At 56.5% G+C, this 18,927-nt stretch overlaps 9 protein-coding genes across 9 annotated transcripts; 6 read left to right on the top strand and 3 right to left on the bottom strand.

Annotated features, from left to right (window-relative positions):
- Positions 1–162: 162 nt before the first annotated feature.
- On the top strand, positions 163–1,965 carry SCHCODRAFT_01083109 (uncharacterized protein; the record flags this gene model as incomplete). The annotated part of the gene is made up of 11 exons (XM_050340989.1): positions 163–356; positions 408–524; positions 576–600; positions 658–686; positions 740–849; positions 902–928; positions 983–1,090; positions 1,144–1,171; positions 1,225–1,327; positions 1,437–1,754; positions 1,807–1,965. The coding sequence occupies 11 exons, from the start codon at positions 163–165 to the stop codon at positions 1,963–1,965; spliced, it is 1,218 nt and encodes a 405-aa protein (XP_050202208.1).
- A 176-nt stretch (positions 1,966–2,141) lies between these two features.
- SCHCODRAFT_02528997 (Bromodomain-containing protein) lies at positions 2,142–4,602 on the top strand (the record flags this gene model as incomplete). The annotated part of the gene is made up of 6 exons (XM_003037365.3): positions 2,142–2,399; positions 2,483–2,714; positions 2,763–2,893; positions 2,941–3,043; positions 3,096–3,224; positions 3,280–4,602. The coding sequence occupies exons 1-6, from the start codon at positions 2,203–2,205 to the stop codon at positions 4,600–4,602; spliced, it is 2,115 nt and encodes a 704-aa protein (XP_003037411.1). The 5' UTR covers positions 2,142–2,202.
- A 278-nt stretch (positions 4,603–4,880) lies between these two features.
- On the bottom strand, positions 4,881–5,667 carry SCHCODRAFT_02486154 (uncharacterized protein; the record flags this gene model as incomplete). The annotated part of the gene is made up of 3 exons (XM_003038700.1): positions 4,881–5,270; positions 5,318–5,577; positions 5,622–5,667. The coding sequence occupies 3 exons, from the start codon at positions 5,665–5,667 to the stop codon at positions 4,881–4,883; spliced, it is 696 nt and encodes a 231-aa protein (XP_003038746.1).
- Positions 5,668–5,825: 158 nt separating this feature from the next.
- Positions 5,826–8,276, bottom strand: SCHCODRAFT_02528990 (uncharacterized protein). The gene is made up of 14 exons (XM_003038701.2): positions 8,006–8,276; positions 7,944–7,949; positions 7,841–7,893; positions 7,740–7,789; positions 7,609–7,693; positions 7,517–7,559; positions 7,347–7,469; positions 7,274–7,293; positions 7,172–7,223; positions 7,117–7,124; positions 6,949–7,066; positions 6,836–6,896; positions 6,717–6,789; positions 5,826–6,670 (listed from the first exon to the last, which is right to left on the bottom strand). The coding sequence occupies exons 1-14, from the start codon at positions 8,067–8,069 to the stop codon at positions 6,161–6,163; spliced, it is 1,266 nt and encodes a 421-aa protein (XP_003038747.1). The 5' UTR covers positions 8,070–8,276; the 3' UTR covers positions 5,826–6,160.
- Positions 8,277–8,652: 376 nt separating this feature from the next.
- On the bottom strand, positions 8,653–11,483 carry SCHCODRAFT_02662933 (uncharacterized protein; the record flags this gene model as incomplete). The annotated part of the gene is made up of 4 exons (XM_050346518.1): positions 8,653–8,964; positions 9,019–9,144; positions 9,197–9,690; positions 9,740–11,483. The coding sequence occupies 4 exons, from the start codon at positions 11,481–11,483 to the stop codon at positions 8,653–8,655; spliced, it is 2,676 nt and encodes an 891-aa protein (XP_050202207.1).
- A 449-nt stretch (positions 11,484–11,932) lies between these two features.
- Positions 11,933–14,594, top strand: SCHCODRAFT_02610799 (glycosyltransferase family 22 protein). The gene is made up of 7 exons (XM_003037366.2): positions 11,933–12,253; positions 12,307–12,413; positions 12,466–12,620; positions 12,670–12,829; positions 12,879–13,162; positions 13,211–13,657; positions 13,705–14,594. Exons 1-7 carry the CDS (start codon positions 12,120–12,122, stop codon positions 14,467–14,469), a joined length of 2,052 nt encoding a protein of 683 aa, XP_003037412.1. The 5' UTR covers positions 11,933–12,119; the 3' UTR covers positions 14,470–14,594.
- A 79-nt stretch (positions 14,595–14,673) lies between these two features.
- Positions 14,674–16,534, top strand: SCHCODRAFT_02684249 (alpha/beta-hydrolase). Its single transcript, XM_003037367.2, has 7 exons — positions 14,674–15,283; positions 15,336–15,635; positions 15,687–15,756; positions 15,811–15,914; positions 15,965–16,077; positions 16,128–16,305; positions 16,357–16,534. The coding sequence occupies exons 1-7, from the start codon at positions 14,855–14,857 to the stop codon at positions 16,393–16,395; spliced, it is 1,233 nt and encodes a 410-aa protein (XP_003037413.2). The 5' UTR covers positions 14,674–14,854; the 3' UTR covers positions 16,396–16,534.
- Positions 16,535–16,650: 116 nt separating this feature from the next.
- SCHCODRAFT_02565559 (uncharacterized protein) lies at positions 16,651–17,151 on the top strand (the record flags this gene model as incomplete). The annotated part of the gene is made up of 1 exon (XM_003037368.2): positions 16,651–17,151. The coding sequence occupies one exon, from the start codon at positions 16,651–16,653 to the stop codon at positions 17,149–17,151; it is 501 nt and encodes a 166-aa protein (XP_003037414.1).
- A 65-nt stretch (positions 17,152–17,216) lies between these two features.
- Positions 17,217–18,903, top strand: SCHCODRAFT_02610793 (uncharacterized protein). Its single transcript, XM_003037369.2, has one exon. The coding sequence runs from the start codon at positions 17,279–17,281 to the stop codon at positions 18,770–18,772; it is 1,494 nt and encodes a 497-aa protein (XP_003037415.2). The 5' UTR covers positions 17,217–17,278; the 3' UTR covers positions 18,773–18,903.
- The last annotated feature ends 24 nt before the right edge of the window (positions 18,904–18,927 follow it).

Here is an 18,927-nt window from a genome sequence, read left to right as displayed (position 1 = left end):
TGGTCGATCCAAGCTCGATCGTTCCTCCCGGCGCGTAACTGACAATGACGCGGCTTCGATCCTCGCGGATGCCGGCTGTCGCATAGCCTATTCATATGGGTAAGCAGCTCGGCGCTGCGCCTGAGGGCGAACGCCACCCTCTCTCTTTCTCTTCTCGCCATCATGTCCTCCTCGACGACGACGAAGACAGCGTCGGATGCGCCAGTACGCGAACCAGAGATATGGTGGAGCAACGCCATATTCTTCTCACTTACCCACATCGCTGCTATCGTTGGCGTCTACTACTATCCTCCGACCGCGGTTCCATGGCAGACACTCGTGTTTGCATTCCTAACCTGGCAGTTGGCGGACTTCGGGTGAGTGAAATGCATGTATGCGCGCCTGCCTTGCTGATTCGGGCCTGCAAGCATAACGATGGGGTACCACCGGTTGTACAGCCATCGCGCCTACCGCGCCGCTTTGGGAGTGCGCGTCGTTCTTGCACTCCTCGGAACTATCGCATTCCAGGGGTCCATCAAGTGGTGGTGCGTCTGCAGATGAATATCCGATCCGACTTAACTCACCCCTTCTTACAGGTGCCTCCGCCACAGATTGCATCACGTACGCATTGTTCCTCTCCTGATCACACCCGCTCGAGGCTGACCTCCTCTTTGGTAGCGATTCACGGATGATCCAGTCCAAGATCCGTTCGTGTTCCTCATGTCAATATAGGCGCTACGACTGAGCCAGTAACATACAGATATGCAGCCACACGCGGCCTGTTCTATTCTCACATGGGCTGGATATTCTACAAGCCAGTCTACGAAAGGATAGGCCTTGTAGATCGACAAGACCTGGATAGTGATCCTGGTGAGCATCCAGACACTATTTCTCAAGGGCAACGACTGACCGTCATTCGCAGTCGTGCGACTTCAGCACAAATACTATGGTGCGCTCGAATCGATCAACTAAAAGCAAGACATGCTTACCTGTATGTCTTCAGTGCCCCTAGCCGTCTCATTGGGCTTCGTCGCACCATCGTTGATTGGCATGCTGTGGTCAGATCCTGTGGGCACATACATTTGGGCAGGGCTGGTGGCAAGACTATTCAGTGCGTGGCTTGAAACTGCTCGAGAGCTCGCCTGTCTGACCTACGCTCTGCAGTATGGCACTGTACGTTCCTAGTGAACTCGTAAGTGATTTCGACTATGATCGCTGGGCGGCGCTTCAGTCACGATGCTTCAGACTGGCGCACTGGGATGGCCTGCAGCCGTATTCCGACGAGAACACATCCAGAGGCAATCTAATTTTGGCCCTTCTGACCGGAGGAGAGGGTAATCATAACTTTGTGCGTGCTTTTCCGCCATGCCGAAACAGGATTCAATTGACGCTCGCTTCGATGTAGCACGTACGTTACGATTCTGGACGCTCCTTATCCTGTCTTCACCTTCTTGCAGCATACCTTCCCGCACGATTACCGCTCCGGGCCGTCGTATTTGGACTGGGATCCCACGAAGTGGATCATCGCGGCCTTGCATAGACTCGGATTTGTGAAGGGCTTGCGCCGGGCTCGTGATGCAGACCTACGAGCGGCGCTGGCGCATATGCAGTTGAAGGGACATCACCACCACGAAACATCAGACGAGGAAGATGACGAGCCATGGACTGGTCCTGTTTGGGGTGTCGCTGAGCTCAAGGCCAAGGCTAGCCAAGGGGCATGCTTGTTGATTATCGAGGGCTATGTGGTGGACGCGACAGCTTATCTAGGCGAGCACGTAGGTCGTATTCCTTCGTGCGGTCGATTCCTGTCTCATCATGTCCCAATAGCCTGGTGGCGCATCTATACTGCGAAAATACGCGTACAGCTCAAAACTGGAAGAGACCATCGATGCGACATGGGCTTTCGAGGGTGGTCTGAATAACCACTCGTGGCCTGCACGTAGAGGGATGCGGGAGCTGAGGGTAGCCAAATTCAATGTAGATTAGACTGTATATTTGACTATCAGCAAAAAAACTTGGGGCATATCCATAGACAGCAGTGACGGATGCGCAAAAGTTGATTCGCGTCGCGACGCGCCAATCGTTGACGCGTAATGTCAAGCACGTGACGGTATCAGGGAACACGTGGCGCGAATTGCCGTTCTCATCATTTCTTGAGCCGAGCTTGTCGCGCAACGCAGCGACCTCGAACATCGTCCATTATCTGTGAACTGAACTACGAGCATGGCCAAAAGAGAGCACGGGCAAGCAAATGGCGGGCGCCCAGCGAAGCGGCAGAGACGGTACGACGATGATGGAGACGTGGAGATGGCGTCGGGCGACGAGGGTGGCGACGCCGAATATGGCGACGCGGGGGGCGCGAGCGTGCAGGAGCAGGGGCTGCAGCTGTGGCAGACCGCCCGGGACGCGGTGAACAAGGAGTAAGTCAAGGAGCAGAGCACTCTCTGTCTCGCTTTGCCTTTTTGGATTTGCGGAGGTCTGATGGCAAACCTCCGGTGCGCAGAGGCCGACTGCTCTCAGGCCAGTTCCTCCAGAAGCCGTCGCGCAAATTATACCCGGACTACTACACGCTCATCCAGCGGCCCATCGCGTTCGACGACATCCGCAAAAAGCTCGACAAGAATGCGTACCCGACGCTCGAAGCCGTGCGCGAGGATTTCGAGCATTGCTTCACGAACGCGAAGATCTACAATCTCAAGGGGAGCGAGATTTACAACGATGCGAAGGATCTGCTGGTGCGTGCTCACGCCACACGACTGAGTGCTCCGCTGACTTCTGTGTAGAAACTGGTCAACAAAACCGCTGCACGGCTTTCTGGTGTGGACCCTCACGAGAAGAAGAAGGACAAGGCCCCCACCCTGCACAAGCTGCTCAAGTCACGGCTACAGAAGCTGATTGACAAGACGGATGATAGGTGTGTTGCTACTCACCTACGATACTATCCCCTCTGAACGCACGTAGTGGGCGGATCCTCTCGACCGAGTTCATGGAGCTCCCCTCCAAGAAAACCTGGCCTATCTACTACAAGGTCATCAAGAAGCCAGAGTGCCTGGAGGCCATACGGGTGCGCTTGCCTCGTACCGATCGCAATAATCCCTGCCTGACCTCCGTCCTAGAAACGCGTAAAGGACAAGATCTACACAAATGCAGCCGACTTTGCAGCGGACGTCGAACGCGTGTTCACCAATGCAATGGAGTTCAATCAAGAAGGCTATGTAATCCATGAGGATGCGAGGACACTGCGAGTGAGCAAGCATCTCTTAGTTCACTAAGCCCTCGCTAACATGACATGCCTCGAAGGACTATCTCCATCAGCTCATGTCTGATATGCCCCCACCCTTCAACCTCCCCCAGTACTCGCAAACACCGGCAGGCGCACCGAAGATCAAGCTGAAGCTGGGCAAAGCCGCTGCCGATCAGGAAGCGCCTTCTGCGTCGTCCTCGCATCTTACGCTTCGCGTGCCAGCGCCGCACGCGCCAGAAACACCCGCCAAGCCAGCTGCTCCCGAGCCTACACTTCCTGTCGCACCAGTCACTGCTACCAAGACCGCGGCTGCGACACCCAAGGTGCCCCCGGCTGCCAAACCTCCCCCGCCGAAGGCAGAGCCGAAGCCCACTGCAGCGCCTATAGTCACGACTTCTACTGTTGCCCCCATACCTGCCACGCCAGTCGCACCTCGCCCAAGTTCGCTTGTCCACACCTTCTCAGCTGTGCCCCAGTCTTCAGCCGCATCGCCGCTGACGCCGTCGGTCTCTAGCCCATCGCTAGCGAATGTGCAGAAGGGGGTCAGGCCTGTCCGCACCGCCACCCCTCGCGCTACGCCCAAGGTCCAGCAGCCGAAGCCGCAGCAGGCGCGCGTGCCGACAGTGCCGCAGCCGCGCTCGACGACTAGCACACCGAAGTTTGAGCCTTTTGTGCAGCAGTATACTGCGCCGACGTTCTCATACTATTCTGGATACAATGCGTCTACGCCAGCATCCTCGCATCCCGCACCCCCTGCACCCCATCTTCCTGCCCCTGCCCCTCCGCCTGTGCCTCCACCGATCATCGCTGCTGTCACTCCGGCGAAGTCTCCGGATCCACCACCGCTGGACCCGAGCCGCCAGATACGCAGCATCCTCATGCGCACGCAGCCCCGGGGCCGGTGCATCATTCTCGACCACCGGGAAGGCGTCAAGTCGTGGGCCATCCGCCTCGGCCCGAACGAGCGCGCGCTGCACTTCAGCGGCCTACGTTTCATCGGGCAGGAGGAAGAGGAAGAGGAGAGCTCCGAGGAAGAGGAGGAGGGCGATGAAGAGGAGGACCAGGAAATCCTGAAGCGCCGGCCGCGCGGGCGGCCGTCGAAGGCGGCAGCGGCAGCACTGAAGGCAGCGCAGGATCGCGTAGATCGGCGCGCGAGGAAGCGCGCGCGCACGACACGGGAGATCTTCGTGAAGCTGAATGGTACCGCTATCCCGGAGAAGGTGAAGGCGCCGGAGATGAACGGGGGCGGGGCTCATCGGTCTCACTTCGAAGCCAAAGAGTGGACGGTGGATTTGAAGAACGGCCTGTCTACCATGGAGATCGGGGAGAAGGACGGGATGGTTTGGAAGGTGTACGTCGACAGACCCAAGCTGGGGTAGATGAGGCCCCGATAAATTACTCTTACCTTATTCTTGTGTTAGTCCTTCTTGCCGAGCAAGCAACAAGCTTTGTTATCTTGTACTACTCAGGCGTGACAATGAGTATCCAGATAGTAGAAACTAAGGAGGCATAGCCGGTAAAGGCTTGGTCGTAAGTAGCAGTCCGATACGTGGCTGGGTTCGTGAAGCGCCAACAGAGCCTACACGATGGTAGGTCAGGGTATACAAAATCCGTGTTCGCTGCCTCAACAGGCTGCAAGAATCATACCGAAACCACTTCAACGCGCAAGGCTCTCGTAGAACCCAACGAGCCTGCGAATGTCCGGGCAGATAGCCAGACGCACCCGCTCCGTCTCAGTCACGACCGCCCGCCCCCTCCGCTCCAGCCAGTCGCCAAAACTCGACGCATCCACCCTCCCGCCCCGCACCACCTTCGCCAGGCTATCCCGATGCAGCGACCACTTTAGCTGATGCATGATGGGCAGCAGCGAGCGCGAGATGGCTGGGGAGGACGACTCGGCATCGGGGAACGCCTTCGGGAAGGACTTGCAGTAGGCCGCGCGGTCGCCGGAGGGAGACGCGATGCTGCGCCGCCGCAGCTGCGAGGTCAGCTTGTTCGACGCGTGCCTGCGCGCGAGGACGATGCTGGTCTCGTATTGGCGGACTGACTGGGGGTAGATGTGAGTGAGAAGAGAGGGTGGATCGATTGACGAACCGCTTGCGACCCAAAGTAAAGGCCCATACGCCACCGCCGCTCGATATTCAGCCCGCGGAGTACACCGCGGTTCACAAGATCAGATACAGTAGGCCGCAGCATGACGCCTGTCGGGCCTTCGCCAAACAGAGAGTGGTCGACGCGAGCAGGGGCAATGACAAGAAGTCGAGTGCGCTGTAGCAGAGGATCCGAGGCAAGTGCAGCGTAGAGAGGCGACAAACGCGCCATCGTCTCAAGGTCAGGTATGTCTAGGAAAGAAACTAGATACTGTGAGAGGATGCCCTATAGTCGGCAGATAACTTACATATATACAGCAAGATCTCTGGAGGTACATCGCGCAAATCCACCATCACGGTTGGAGGCAAGAGGGGTTCTGATCCCGGGCGAGAAGCGCCGTAATGGGACAACAGGTTACCGGAAAAGGCAAGTGCACGGTCACATGACGGCGAGCTGTGGCGTCAACACTTTCAACTCGGCTCAGACGCAGACAGATTTCGGTCATCGTAATGGGATAGACCTTAGGAGCGCAAAGCCCCCAAATTCAGTGCCAATCTATAACAGCTACAAGGAATGAAGGTATAGGTATGTGAGGCCCGTACATTGCCGATTTACGTCGAGTAATACAGACGCTGAAGGATGGTTGTAAGTTACGGTACTGGGTACCACTGAATTACTGCGAGTTATGATAAGTCGACGATAGCGACGAAAGCGAGGATAGCGATTCCAGACGACGAAGCGAAGCCAGAAAGAAACAAGAGAGCGTAGACGACAACAAAGAAAACAAACAATGAAAAGCCGGCAGAGAATAAGAAAGAAGATAGAGGCAAGAGGGACGCGGTGGCATCACATGGTAGCCGTCGACTTCTCCACGTCAACGCGAATGCCACGGATGTCGCCCTTCGGATGGTCCAAGCTCGGCGCTCTCGCCGCCTTGAACCCCATTTCCAGTCTCTCGACCGGGAGAATACGTCCACCACGAATGATCTTGCCGTCCTTCTCGTAGCTGTCGTCCATGATGCCTTCACCGTCCTCCGCGCTGGCAGTGAGGCTACCTAGGTCGTATCCCATCCCAATCTTGTCCATCTCGACAACGTCGTGCTCGATGTCGATGCCCAGCTCCGCGCAGTCAGGAGGGATACTGCCCATAGAGCTGAGAACGGTGGAATCGACGGTGCTCATACCGATGCGAGGGTTGAATCGAGCGCCGGTCTTGCTCCTGGTACCGAAACGATTGGGAGGTGTGTAAGGCGAGCCAGTGTTCTGTGTCATGCCAGACTTGGTGGCGAAGGCAGCAATTCCGGTGCCCTCGGAATGCGACACGGTCTCCGAACCGCGTTCGCGAAGGTCCAGAATCTAACGAGCATGAGTATAAGTATCTTGCTTTGAGCCGGTAGCGTACCAGTCGGCAAGCTAGTACAGGGCCCATCATGACGCTCAAAGGGATGTTGATGGCTGACATGACCTGCCTCGGCCTGACAACGTCAGCATCTCGAAGACTGGTCGACAGAGTCCACGCACTGCAGGTAGAAGACGCCGTTGACGAGGTTCGCGATGGAGATCATGATATAGTAGAAGACACCTATGTACTCGCAGTCAGCGAGGATCTATGTGAGCAGTATGTTAAGATGTACCTTCGCGAATGAACGTCTGGATGAGACGACTGTTAGGACCACCGTTGCGTTTGCGTATGTAGATGGCCTTGATGATGGTCATGAAAGTGACCATGGTGTCGAATCCCAAGGGGGCGATCTGGGGCAGAATGAGGAGAGCGCTGTGCGACGTTCTGGATGTATACTGACGAAGAAACCTGTAGCAAAAATGAGCACGACTTCGGTCAATGTGATGCCTGCTTACCAAGAAGATGAGCGGAATGGGGCTTCGACATGGGAAGACAAGGCCCGTGGTCCTTCACAGCCAATGAGCATAAAGTACACAGATGCAGCCTGAAGGACTTACCGGGTCAATGAAGGGTAGCACTGAAGAGTGACGCGTTAATATCTCAACTTCATCCGGGCCAGGGGCAACATACAGAGCATCTGGGTGGTGTCGACATAGAGCTGGTATGCCGCCACACCTGCCATAGATGTGATGAGGAAGATGAGGATATACGTGTTGCGGTTGAAGAAGGCGTATGTGCGGATAAGCAAGATCGCTACGGTCCAATAAGCTATTGCAGAACGCGCAAAGGTAATGACATACATTCGGAACCGACTTGATTCCACATGGCGAGCGCGACGGGAATCTGCGCATATATGAGCTCGTGGAAGCACGCGGTTCATGGGAGGGCACACCTTGTATATCCTTTCGCAGGTCTCCTTGGTATGATTCGTGACGAAACAGAACAGCAGGTAAGGAACGACGGCGATGACCCAGTACCTAGGAAACATAAGGCGATGCAATAACAAGAAGGCCCTTTACTCACCGACAGAAGAGGTAGGCAGCCTTAACGGGCGTCCAGTGCGTCTTCCAAATCTACTCGCGTGTCAATGGTGCGCAGACCGTGGCGAGCGTCCTTGAACTCACGAAGCGATATTCTCTTCCCAAACTGATGATCCAGTCCCAGACGACTACAGCATCTGAGCTCGCCGTGAGTCAAAAAGGGCGTTAGACGGGAAGAAGGTCGTACACATCGCTATGGCTCATGTCAGCCTGGACGCGTCGCAGTCTCGAGCAACGCCTGGCACATACCGCAGAAGTACACCTGAGTGACGAAGATGTAGTACTTCGCTTCCTGGAGCTGAGCGTTGTCCATGGCGGCGGGTGCTGGGGCCGGCGGGCTCGAGACAGAGATGGTGGAAGGAGAGAAGGAGAGGATGTTGAACGCCGGGCGACAATGCGGATATACCTACGTCCAAATAGAGCAATACAGCGGACGAAGCTTCTGGCGCGGATCTGGAGAGTTTCTTTATGTTCATTTATACCCAAATTGTAGTTTCCGCGCGGCAGAAAGCTACGCTGAAGGCCTGTCATCTCGGTCGGTAACAAGTGACCCATATCTTGCCCAGGTTTCCTCTTGGAAGAAGCCCTGTATCGCTGGTGAGCACACTGCGAGGACTGAGTTTTGAGCCAAACGCATTCAGCGCACCTTGCATGAAACAGGCGCAGAAGCACCGGTAGTCCGAGGCCTGCGAAGCTCCTCCCGCGACGGGCAGATCTTCGATGGCAGACTCAATAGACTAACCTTTTAGAGGTCGAGTCGGATCACCGCCGAGAACGCTTATTTGGGTCCGTCCATGACGGCAAGACGCTACATACCTCAGTGGACTGCCCTACCGTGACAAGCAACCTCCGTGATTTCGAGTCGGTTCTTGCTTGCACAAAGTCGAGAGATTCCTTCAATCGTGGTCATGAGAGACTACTACAGACGGTGTTATAGGTGGCGGTGATTGCTCCGCAGGGAACGAAGGCGAGGCGACAGCGTCGTCAATGATATCTGGCGCTGGCGGACCCGCTTCCGGAGGAGCAGCGGTGAACTCCGGGTTGAAAGCCATTCGCAAGTCGTCGGCAGCCCTTTCGGATGACTCCCACAGCATCGGATTCAAGACAACGCTATCATCGTATGGCCGCTTTGCCATGACCAAGTCGATAGACCGCATCAAGCTCCGGGAGCCGTACATACCCTGGGCGGTCAAGAGGAACCTTGTCAACTGTCCAGGTCGTTAGCGCCTTTGCGGTTCAGTACGAAGCGCTATTCCACATACGATGTAAACCCATTCACAGATCACCCAGGTCTCCGTTGCCATGGGATGCTCGGAAGGGATATGCCGAGCGTCGGTAAAGCACTCCATGATGATGGCGCATATTTCCTGCCCTGTATACCAGAACAACTGCAAGTCATGAGTATGGGCTCTGGTCGACAGTCAAGGGAGCTATACGCACGTCTTCATGCCTCAAAGCATCCACAAGGATCAAGAGGAGGGCATGGACAACTTTTGGCTGACGTTCTTCGGCAGATCGCATGACCTCGAAGTCCATCTCACACACAGGCTCTTTCCCCACAGGATGTTGCCATCCCATGTCGCCCAGATATCGGCGGACAACAGTATGGATGACGTGCGCAGCCATGGCCCACTCCTCTGTGCGAGAGAAGTAGAACATGCCGATGGCCTCCATGTTGCGGACGGCTACCTTCGCGTAGAGGCGATATTCGACGTCGAAGGCAATACCGGGTATGGGTTCAGCGAACACCGGTGATGTAGGTCTGGCGCCATCTGAGAGTCCTGCTATTGAGCCAGGCCGCGACGCAGGGAGAGGTATACGATCGGGGTAGATTTCCGCAACGAGGTCTTCCTCTTCGGTGACGATGATGGAACCGCTTGTTAGGGTCGACTTGTGCGATGCGGATCGTGAAGATGGAATTGCAGATAGCCTGTCTAGCTATCACAGATTAGTCACAGCAACAGCCAGGAAGACTACACGTACGATTGGAGGTGTCGACGTGAAGGGTTGCACCATACATGCGGTCACCAACAGACCTCAGGGACGTGTACGACGTATGTCTCGAGGACCGCGTGCCAGCACGATGGCGCGTTCTACTCGACGAAGCTCTCGACTGCATCGACGAGACGACGCTTGCTCGTTGGCTAGGCGTCGGAGTGCCGTCGTGCGATGGCGGCAGGGGGATGAGCATCGGGTTGAGGGCGTCTTTTGGCATATCCCAGAAGGGCTGGTGATGTATACTGCCGGGAGTTGTTGGCGGCGCGGTGACTTCGCGGTCATGAGTGGATATGCCGTCGGTCTTCAGCTCTGGCAGAGGAATTGCTGGACCCATGCCCTTTTCAGAAAGCTCTGGCGGCGGGACGTCGACGAGAGCTTCCTCTTCTTGCGGAGATCCCGAGTGCTCGCCGTCGGATGCGGCAGACCGGTTGTCACTGCGCGCGCTCGACCTCTTCCAGAACCTCCACCAGGGCCCTTGCTGCGATTTCTCGTCCTGGGGCGGAGTCATGATGTGCCACCCGAAGTTGTTGAGCGGCGTGTAGTAGCAGACGTTGGCCAAGTGAATGATGTACCCCTTGCTCCCGTTGGCGATGACATATAGGAAGATGAAGATGATGACCGTCCTGACATCGCTCGACTTCGCGCCGATGTAAAATGCCAGGAAGCCGATGATGAGAAGGAAGAGGGTCAAGAGAGCTTCCCATCGAGTGATCAAGAGGCGCGAAAATCGGTAGTGCTGCCCAAGTTGGAAGTGATCGCCGCGTCTTGATGGCCCCAGCGAGCGCCGTGCCAAACTGTTGATGAACCAGGTGCTGTCCACGAGCTGCCAATCGGGTACAACTCCCGCCGCAGGTATCTTCACAGATTTCACCGTACGCAGTCGCTTGATTATGACGTGCGTCAGCGTCTGTGCAAGACCCAGAACGAGTTGCCCTCCAAAGAGGAGAGCGGACGCCTGAGGAGACTGCCAATCGAGGAGCGGTGATGCTGTGAAGACGGCGATGACGAGGAAAATAAGGAGGAACCCGCCGATGGATATGTATAGAATGTACGGTCGCGTCTCCAATGGTAAGGATGGACTTGGCCAGTGAAGTTCCACGTAGCCACGTCCGCCTTGTACGTTCTCCAATTCCTCGTAGACCGCCATATGGCTATCCGAGTCGAAAGGCCCCTTCTCGAGAGACTGAGAGATTCTGTCGCGCACATCCTTGAGCTTCGCGAGTAGGTCGTTGAGATTGTCGCATTCCCATTCAATGCGCCCGGTGACCGTGGCTGCGCTGAATTCCCGCAGGAAGGCGCGCATGGGCTCGAAGTCGATCTTCTTCTCTCCCAAGTTCCAATCGAGAGTAACCAGTGCGCAGGCTGCGACGCCGCGGTTCACCTCGCGCCCCTTGCAGGTAATGCCGCCGCGTTTTGACATTCTGGGAACCAGCCCATAGAGCACGTAGCACCCGACGTCTGCGGCCGCGTCGAGGATGTCTGTGTCCCCAGCACCCAGCAGATCCTTGACGCCAGGGAGGTCGGACGCCTTGCAGACGGTGGCCATCATGCCCAGCGCCCCGATTGGCGCGAGGGTTGCGAACACGGTCTGCTTTTTGTTCGTGACCTCGTGCGCGAAGGCTCTGGCGGAGTCCGCGCCAACGAGGGTCGCGAGAGGCGAGAAGGACGTCAGCGCATCCGAGAAAATCTGCCGGAAATCGTCGCCGCTGATGATATCGGTTGGGGGCATGCCTGTGCGAGGCCTCGGTCGATGACAGGAGGAAGAGAGCGCCCTCGGCTGTCAAAGCGTGAGACGGGCTATCGTTTGATGTCGTCCATGGCGTCTATATATTCATGTTACCGATGATGAGCAATTACGAGAGAACTGTGTGCCAAAGCGGGACACATGAGGCAGGTCTTCATGAACTCATTATGGGCGCTTCGCCAAGCCAAGTAGACCTATACATGCACGGCAGAACGGCTTGACTCAATAGAAGTAGTACGTCTCAAGCCGACTAGTCGCCCACTGAATGATGATAAGCGCCCGACGTTGACAGATGGCTCTAATCATGGGACGCAACCCCCTCGCTGGAGATTGAGGGTCGAACTCACCGCAGAGATATTTCGTGTTACGATGTTGGCCCTGTTCCTCACTCTCTGAAATATGTCTTCTGCTTCATATACACCGGCCGTTTCATGGGAGCATGCAAAGAAGGACGATGAGTCGTGAGTCGTAAGTGGACCTCGAGAAGATGAATGCGGGAGTTGAAGTGGGTCCCGCGCCAAATTCTCACGGCCTGACGGCATTACCCGAGCGCGCGACGCGTCCGCCGTCCGACGCGGGTCGCGTCGGCGAGAACCTTAGCCAGCTTGAAGACGAACCACCATGTCGTCCTCTGGAGTTGCTGGTCCCCCTCGGACAGAAACACTTCGTTTCCGTCGCCCGGAGACAGGTGAACCCAAGAAACCGACCATTCGTCCTCTGCGCCATACCGGCATCTTGCAGGATCAGGTCCGGAGGTACGCCCGGAACAGTACCTGCAGGGGAGAGGAGACTCACTTGACCATTGCAGATCTGCCAAAAGGCCATGGGCGCCAGACTTTGCGTGGGCAGTCCGATGGCTGCTACTCATCCGCTTCTCGGCTGCCATGTACGCGAACATCACTGACTGTGACGAAGGTGCGTGTCATACTGCGCGGCAGCCACCCCTTGTACTGAAGGACCCTTGCAGTCTTCAACTTCTGGGAACCGCTGCATCTCTTCGACCGTGGCTATGGCTTCCAGACCTGGGAAGTTTCACCCGAATACTCCATTCGCAGTTGGGCGTACATCGTCCTTCACTGGTTCCCCGTCCAATTGTCGAAGATCTTCATCGGTCCTGACAAGGTAAGACTAACCTCACAATTATTATGAGCACGCTGACAGAGAATCGAAGCGTCCTGCATTCTTTGCAGTCCGCGCAGTCCTTGCCCTCGCCTCCACCCTCATCGAGTCCTACTTCTACCGTTCTGTGTACACACACATCAACGAGCGCGTAGGAAGGTACCTGTTCTTCATGTTGTCTTTCAATGCTGGAATGTGGAATGCGGCTCCAGGTCAGTACGCAATGGTTATCGTGGAGGGTAGCACTGATTTTAGCGCCAGCATTCTTGCCTTCGTCCTTCGCCATGCATGCGTGCACTCTGGCATTCGCCTACGTTATGGAGCCTTGTAGCATCAAGAACAACCGGCGTACGCTGGCTGCTACCGTGCTGTTCGCAACGGCCGCCATAGTGGGATGGCCATTCTCGCTTGCGCTTGCCATACCCTTTGTGTACGAGGAGCTATTCGTCGTGGGATCGGACACAGCACACAAGGATACCGCGAGCGTGCTTCGCTATCGCTGGATCCGCTTTATCTCGTACACCCTGTTGGCCGGCCTTGTCGCGGTGCGTACAAGCAATATGTCGCAACTCACTTCGCTCATCCGTCTATAGATCCCCGTCATTGCCATCGACACCGCGGCATATGGCAAACTGACGATCGTCCCTTGGAACATCATCAGCTACAACATATTCGGCGGCGCGCTACGCGGCCCAGAGCTCTACGGCACGGAACCGTGGAGCTTCTACATCCTCAACCTCTTGCTCAACTTCAACGTCCTGCTGCCGTTTGCCCTGCTGTCGCTGCCAGCCCTGCTCCTCACGAAGATCTTCGACCGCAAGCGTCTCGATGAACGCCAGGCGAACCCGACCCTGAGCTTGGCACTTCGTCTGGCCCCCTTCTACCTCTGGCTCGGCATTCTTTCTGCGCAGCCGCACAAGGAGGAGCGATTCATGTACCCGGTCTACCCGATGCTCTGCTTCAACGCTGCCGTAGCTGTATATCTTGTGAAGGGATGGATGGAGGTCATCTTCATCAAGGCGACGAACTCACCGTATAGGGTATGTTCCCTCGTTCGCGAGCCAAACGTATACTTATCGCTTTCCAGGCCGCGCAAACATCCATCTTCAGCAACTTCTCCTCTTCGGTCGTCCTCGCTACATGCGTCCTCTCGATTTCCAGGATCATGGCGCTCTGGTATTACTACCATGCCCCGCAGTCGGCGTACTTCCAATTCGAGCACAAGGAACTTCCCCGTCTCCTCAATGTCACCGGAATTCTTCCCCCTCTGCCGCCTCACACTCGCGAGAAGGACATGCCTCGTATCGACCTCTCGCCCATCAAGGACTTTAACCTCACCCTCTGCGTGGGCAAGGAGTGGCACCGCTTCCCCGGTCACTACCACGTTCCTGACGGCGTCCGCGTGGAGTTCGTCAAGAGCGAGTTCTCCGGCTTACTTCCGGGGCACTTTGGCGAAGACCAGGTCAAGGCGGACTACAATGGCAACAGCGCCCTCGATGGCTTCTGGCCGCGTCCCGTCACCCGGCTCGTCCCCGTCCATCAGAACGACCTCAACATCGAGGAGCCCAGTCATTACGGATCCGTCGAACAATGCGACTACATGGTAGACCTGGACTTCCCGCTGCACCCATCGGAGTCGCCCCTCGAGCCGCGTTACGCGTTGTTGGAGGAGTGGGAGCGCGTCGCCTGCTATCCGTTCCTGGACGCTCGCTTCTCACCGCTGGCGACGCGGGCGTTGTGGATGCCGGGCGAGGTATGGCAGCGGGCGAACGAGTATGGGGACTACTGCCTGCTGAGGCATGGTCAGCGGGTGGAAAAGAAGATAGAGACGGTCTTGAGCCAGCAGAAGTGAAAGGCCCTGAAGTATCTTATCCCAGCATAATACTGTTACAATAATGTGCATTCGCAGTCTTGTCTTGAGTAATGACTGTACGCGTTCCTCGTGGACTGGAAAAGAGACTTGGAAAGGCGATGAGGGCATGTAGCAGTTGTGGGCGCTGAACGTAAGCCCGTATTAAGCACCGGACCGCTTCAAGCCGACAAGCTTCCCGAAACAGTCGCGCCTTGCCATCTTGCTCTTGCATCAGCCACCCGTTCGCGAGTTTCATCCTCCACCAGGGCATCGAAGTCCCCATCTGGTGGTTCCCTCGGGGCGCACATATACTCCCCACTCTCCGCCCGTCAATACCCGCGAAGCCACGACCTCCAGGTTCTCTCTTACGGCGTATCTAATCGACATGCTGCTCCCCTCTACCCTCGCCCAGTTCTTTGTCCCCTTCGCATCCCTCTTTCTCCATGAGCCGAAGGAGGTCACAGACAACGTACTGCGGCTAGAGCTACGACAACTGCACGCCGTATCGTCTTCCGCGCAGGTCGTCTTCGCTGACGTTCGCGCGCCGATCTCCTCCCTTGCGGACAGCACCTATACCTTACGATCACGAAGGACACGACGACATAGACCTGCATCCCTAGACGCATTCTCGCAAGCGCGCGCGGCGTCTGTACGCTTTGCGCAGACGGTAGACATACCCTGGGACGAGGACGAGGTAGAGGGGCCGGATGTAGAGAGCAGGGAGACGCTCCTTCAGCTTGCCAAGATCACGAACAACGCTTACGTGCCTCCGGACGATCCGCAGTGGTACGATCTGGGAGGAGAGTACAACGTGGTGCGTGGCTCTACGGTTGTCTACGACGTCCACTGACCGTCGCATCTGCTAGAGCTATCCATTCGGCTGGGAGCCTGATGATGACGGTTTCCGCGGGCATGTCTTTGCTACCCCAGACAACAAGACTGTCGTCCTTTCCATCAAAGGCACCTCTGCCTCCTTCATTGGTGGCGGGGGACCTACATCCAAGAAGGACAAGCTGAACGACAACTTGCTCTTCAGCTGCTGCTGCGCGCGCGTTGATTGGACGTGGACGCCTGTGTGCGGCTGCTATCGTGCTGGTGGGAAGTGCGATATCAACTGTCTGCAGGAATCCTTGGCGGAAGACAGTTTGTTCTATCCTGTGGGCACTGTGCGTAGCTGTCTTGCGATGAAGTATGCTTTGCTGACTGACCATTCGCAGAACCTATATAACAACTTGACATACTTGTACCCTGACTCCAACATATGGGTTGTCGGACATTCACTTGGAGGTAGGCCCCTCCTTACGGTTCTCAATTATCGTGAGAGATAACAAATTAGCGTAGGTGCGCTAGCTGGACTCATAGGTGTGACCTTCGGCGCTCCTGTTGTTGCCTTTGAGTCGCCAGGTGAGAAGATGGCCGCGGGCCGACTTCATCTCCCATCGCCTGTAAGTTGCGCTTCGCCCTGTTGAAGACAGACTCTTGACTCCTTTTGTAGCCCTCCACGCATCACATCACGCACGTCTACCATACTGCCGACCCCATAGCGATGGGGACCTGCAATGGAGTGCTGTCGTCCTGCGCTCTCGGTGGTTATGCGATGGAGTCGCGGTGCGTATCTCTGCAGCGTGTTGCTTTTACGATCACTAATGCCGTTGTAGCTGTCACCTGGGGAAGTCGATTGTCTACGACACCGTCAGCAACCTCTCATGGGCTGTCGACATACGGACACATACGATCGTGAATGTGATCGAGAAGCTGCTTAACGAGCCATGGCCACCAAGTGTAGAGGTTGGTAGGGATGTTCCGGAAGCAATCGCTGAGGATGACTGCGAAGGGGTAAGCTAGTCCTGCTTTGCTATCAGACCATTCATTGAACAAACTCTACAGGAATGCTATGGTTGGGAGTTCGGCGACTTCCCTGCGTGATTGATGACGGCGAAGGTGGATATTCTGAGGCTCAGTACGTCGTGTTGTAAGGATTTTTGTATCATAGTTGCTTCACTCTTCGTTTTCTGTTTACCTTGTCGCTGCTACGAATTGCCAGGGGAGCCGGTGCAGTTCGAGCTTTCTTCCTAGCGCTGCGGTGTTTCGGCCCGATTGCCGGGTACTGCACTTAGGCGCCTAATTGATGAGCGTCACCTTCATTCCACAATCCACTATCATCCACTACAGCTCCCCGCCATGTTCCAAACTATGCCAGAAGATGTCCGGCACAGACTCCCTCCGTCTTCCTCCGACCTGGAGGCTCTTGACTCGCTTGTCCCTTCGTCGTCGTTCACCAGTATCTCGTTCGCCCTGGATGGCCAAATCTCTCCGTCCTGTACTTCCGGCGACATCCCGATTCTATTCCACCTTTCTAGCCAAGACTCCCTCGCGTCTGTAGCTCAAGTATCCCGGCGTCTCAGCACAACTTCCACTTTCCGCCCCAGCAACAGTGTACAGACCGTCGAGACCGTTGGCACGTTCGGTCCTTGCCCTCGACAGAATATCCTAGCAGACCACCGTGAACACCGCAACTCGTCGTTCTCAGCAAGATATGGTCAAGCTACGTCGCTCTTAGGACTGGAGGAGGATCTCGACCAATCCTTCGGCGATGCTTCGTTCACATCGGACAACACCAACCCTTCACCTTCGCCGTTGAGTGACATCCGAATCCTCGCCGCGTGGAGACTGACATTGTGATAGCTCTCCTATGAAATCCTCGTTCTTCGGCACTCTTCTATCTCGCCCGCGCAACAACCCGACCGCCAGAGGGGATGGGGCGATGTCTGCGCCGGGCTCCCCGCGTTCTCTGTCGCCCACACCGAGCATGAATATGCTGAATCGGTCGCTATCTCGCGCTCCCAGCAACGAATCTCTGGCGCCTCGTCACCTGTCGCCTGCTTGTAGTGGCGAGCATCTCCCGAGCCAGCGAAGCACGGACAGCCTCACCGGGACCCTTCGCCGTGTCAGCTCTTGGACCAGCTTCATACTGGGCCGTCCGATCTCGCCTTCGCCGTCGACGTCTTCCGTGTCTTCTTGTCCTGCTCCCGCTCCTACGCCACCTCGCGCGACGCTCTCTCGATCGGTCGCTCTGTACAACATGCGCCCCAGTACGCTGGGCAAGCAACAGCGGGACGCACAGGAGGTCGCTGGTCATCGAGAGGCGCCGCTGCCCTCGGATAAGGCACAGTCAACGCCTGTCCGCGGTCCTCCGGAAGCTTCATTGCCCCCGACTCCGGCATCGCCTGCCCCTCGTCCGCCTATGCCTGACTCGCTCTCCTGGCTCAAAGACGTCTCGTTGCAGATCGTCATCGACCAAGAAGGTTTTCGTGAAGCCGAACCATCTTTCCGATTTGCAGGGTACTCTGCGCAGGCTCGCTCGCTCGATCCGGATGACCCTACCTCTGGAGGCGGTGCCGTTCAGTTCATGCCAGTCAAGCGGCAGGCGTATCACTTTCATTATGCGCCTCTGGATGGACTGCCCGTGGTCCGCCGCGTTATGACCAACAACGGCACGCCTAGGGATATCATCTCTCGGCAGGCCAACCTCAGTCTCAAGGCGACCGGCGTCTACACCATACACGGCTGCGAATCGGCGACCTTCCACCCCAGTGGTGCCTCTGGGGATCAGCTAAAGCTCAAGTGGCGCTTCGACTACATGGTCGACGACCGTCGTCACGATGCGACTGGGAGGATCATGGCGGGGGAGAAGACCTTGACGCCGATCACGTTCTCGTGCTCGCCCATGCTTGTCCATCCTATGCAGGGGAAGAAGGTCGGCCTCATGCAGGTCATGAAGAAGACGGTAGCCACCAAGCTAATCGCAGAGAAGATGGAGGTACCGGCCATGCCTGGTGCCCCTCGCGTCGTGCCCGTCATGTCGACGCCACAGACACACAAGCGTACGCCGTCTGGGCCGATCAACTTCATCAAGGGCGGATGGATGGCGCATAAGCGTACATTGTCGCACGGGACGAAGAAGACGGGCCGAGGGGAAGAAACGATGGGCTCGCCTCGTCCGGAGAAGGAGAACAAGGCCTCTGAGATGTCGTCGCCGATCCGTCGTCATCGCCGAGGGGTGTCTGTTCCAGGAACGGCGACAATAGGCATGTCGTCCGCGAAGGACCAGGCAACAGCGACACCGATTCATATGCCTCGACATATCATACCTCGGGCTCAACTTGCGGAGATCATGAACCGGCGCGCGTCTGTGGAGGTGCATACGCCTCAGGATGGGAAGAGGGTGCGGCCGAGCTCGGTTGTGATCACGCCATTGGGTCCCAAGCCGCGTCGGAGGGTTGAGCCCATGCATGTTGCATGAGGGGCTTGTCTTCGTTCCTTCTGTTGCCTTTTCGTTCTACGCATTTACGTGCACGAATCTACAAGTCGTAGCCAACGCCTCTCACTCGTAAAGACTACACATACACATGTCTTGAATGCAATAACATGGCGAACGAACAAAACAGTCGAATGATG

Source organism: Schizophyllum commune (genome assembly GCF_000143185.2).
Source record: "Schizophyllum commune H4-8 unplaced genomic scaffold SCHCOscaffold_2, whole genome shotgun sequence".
NCBI classification, from domain to species: domain Eukaryota; kingdom Fungi; phylum Basidiomycota; class Agaricomycetes; order Agaricales; family Schizophyllaceae; genus Schizophyllum; species Schizophyllum commune.
This window is presented reverse-complemented; position numbering and strand designations above follow the sequence as displayed.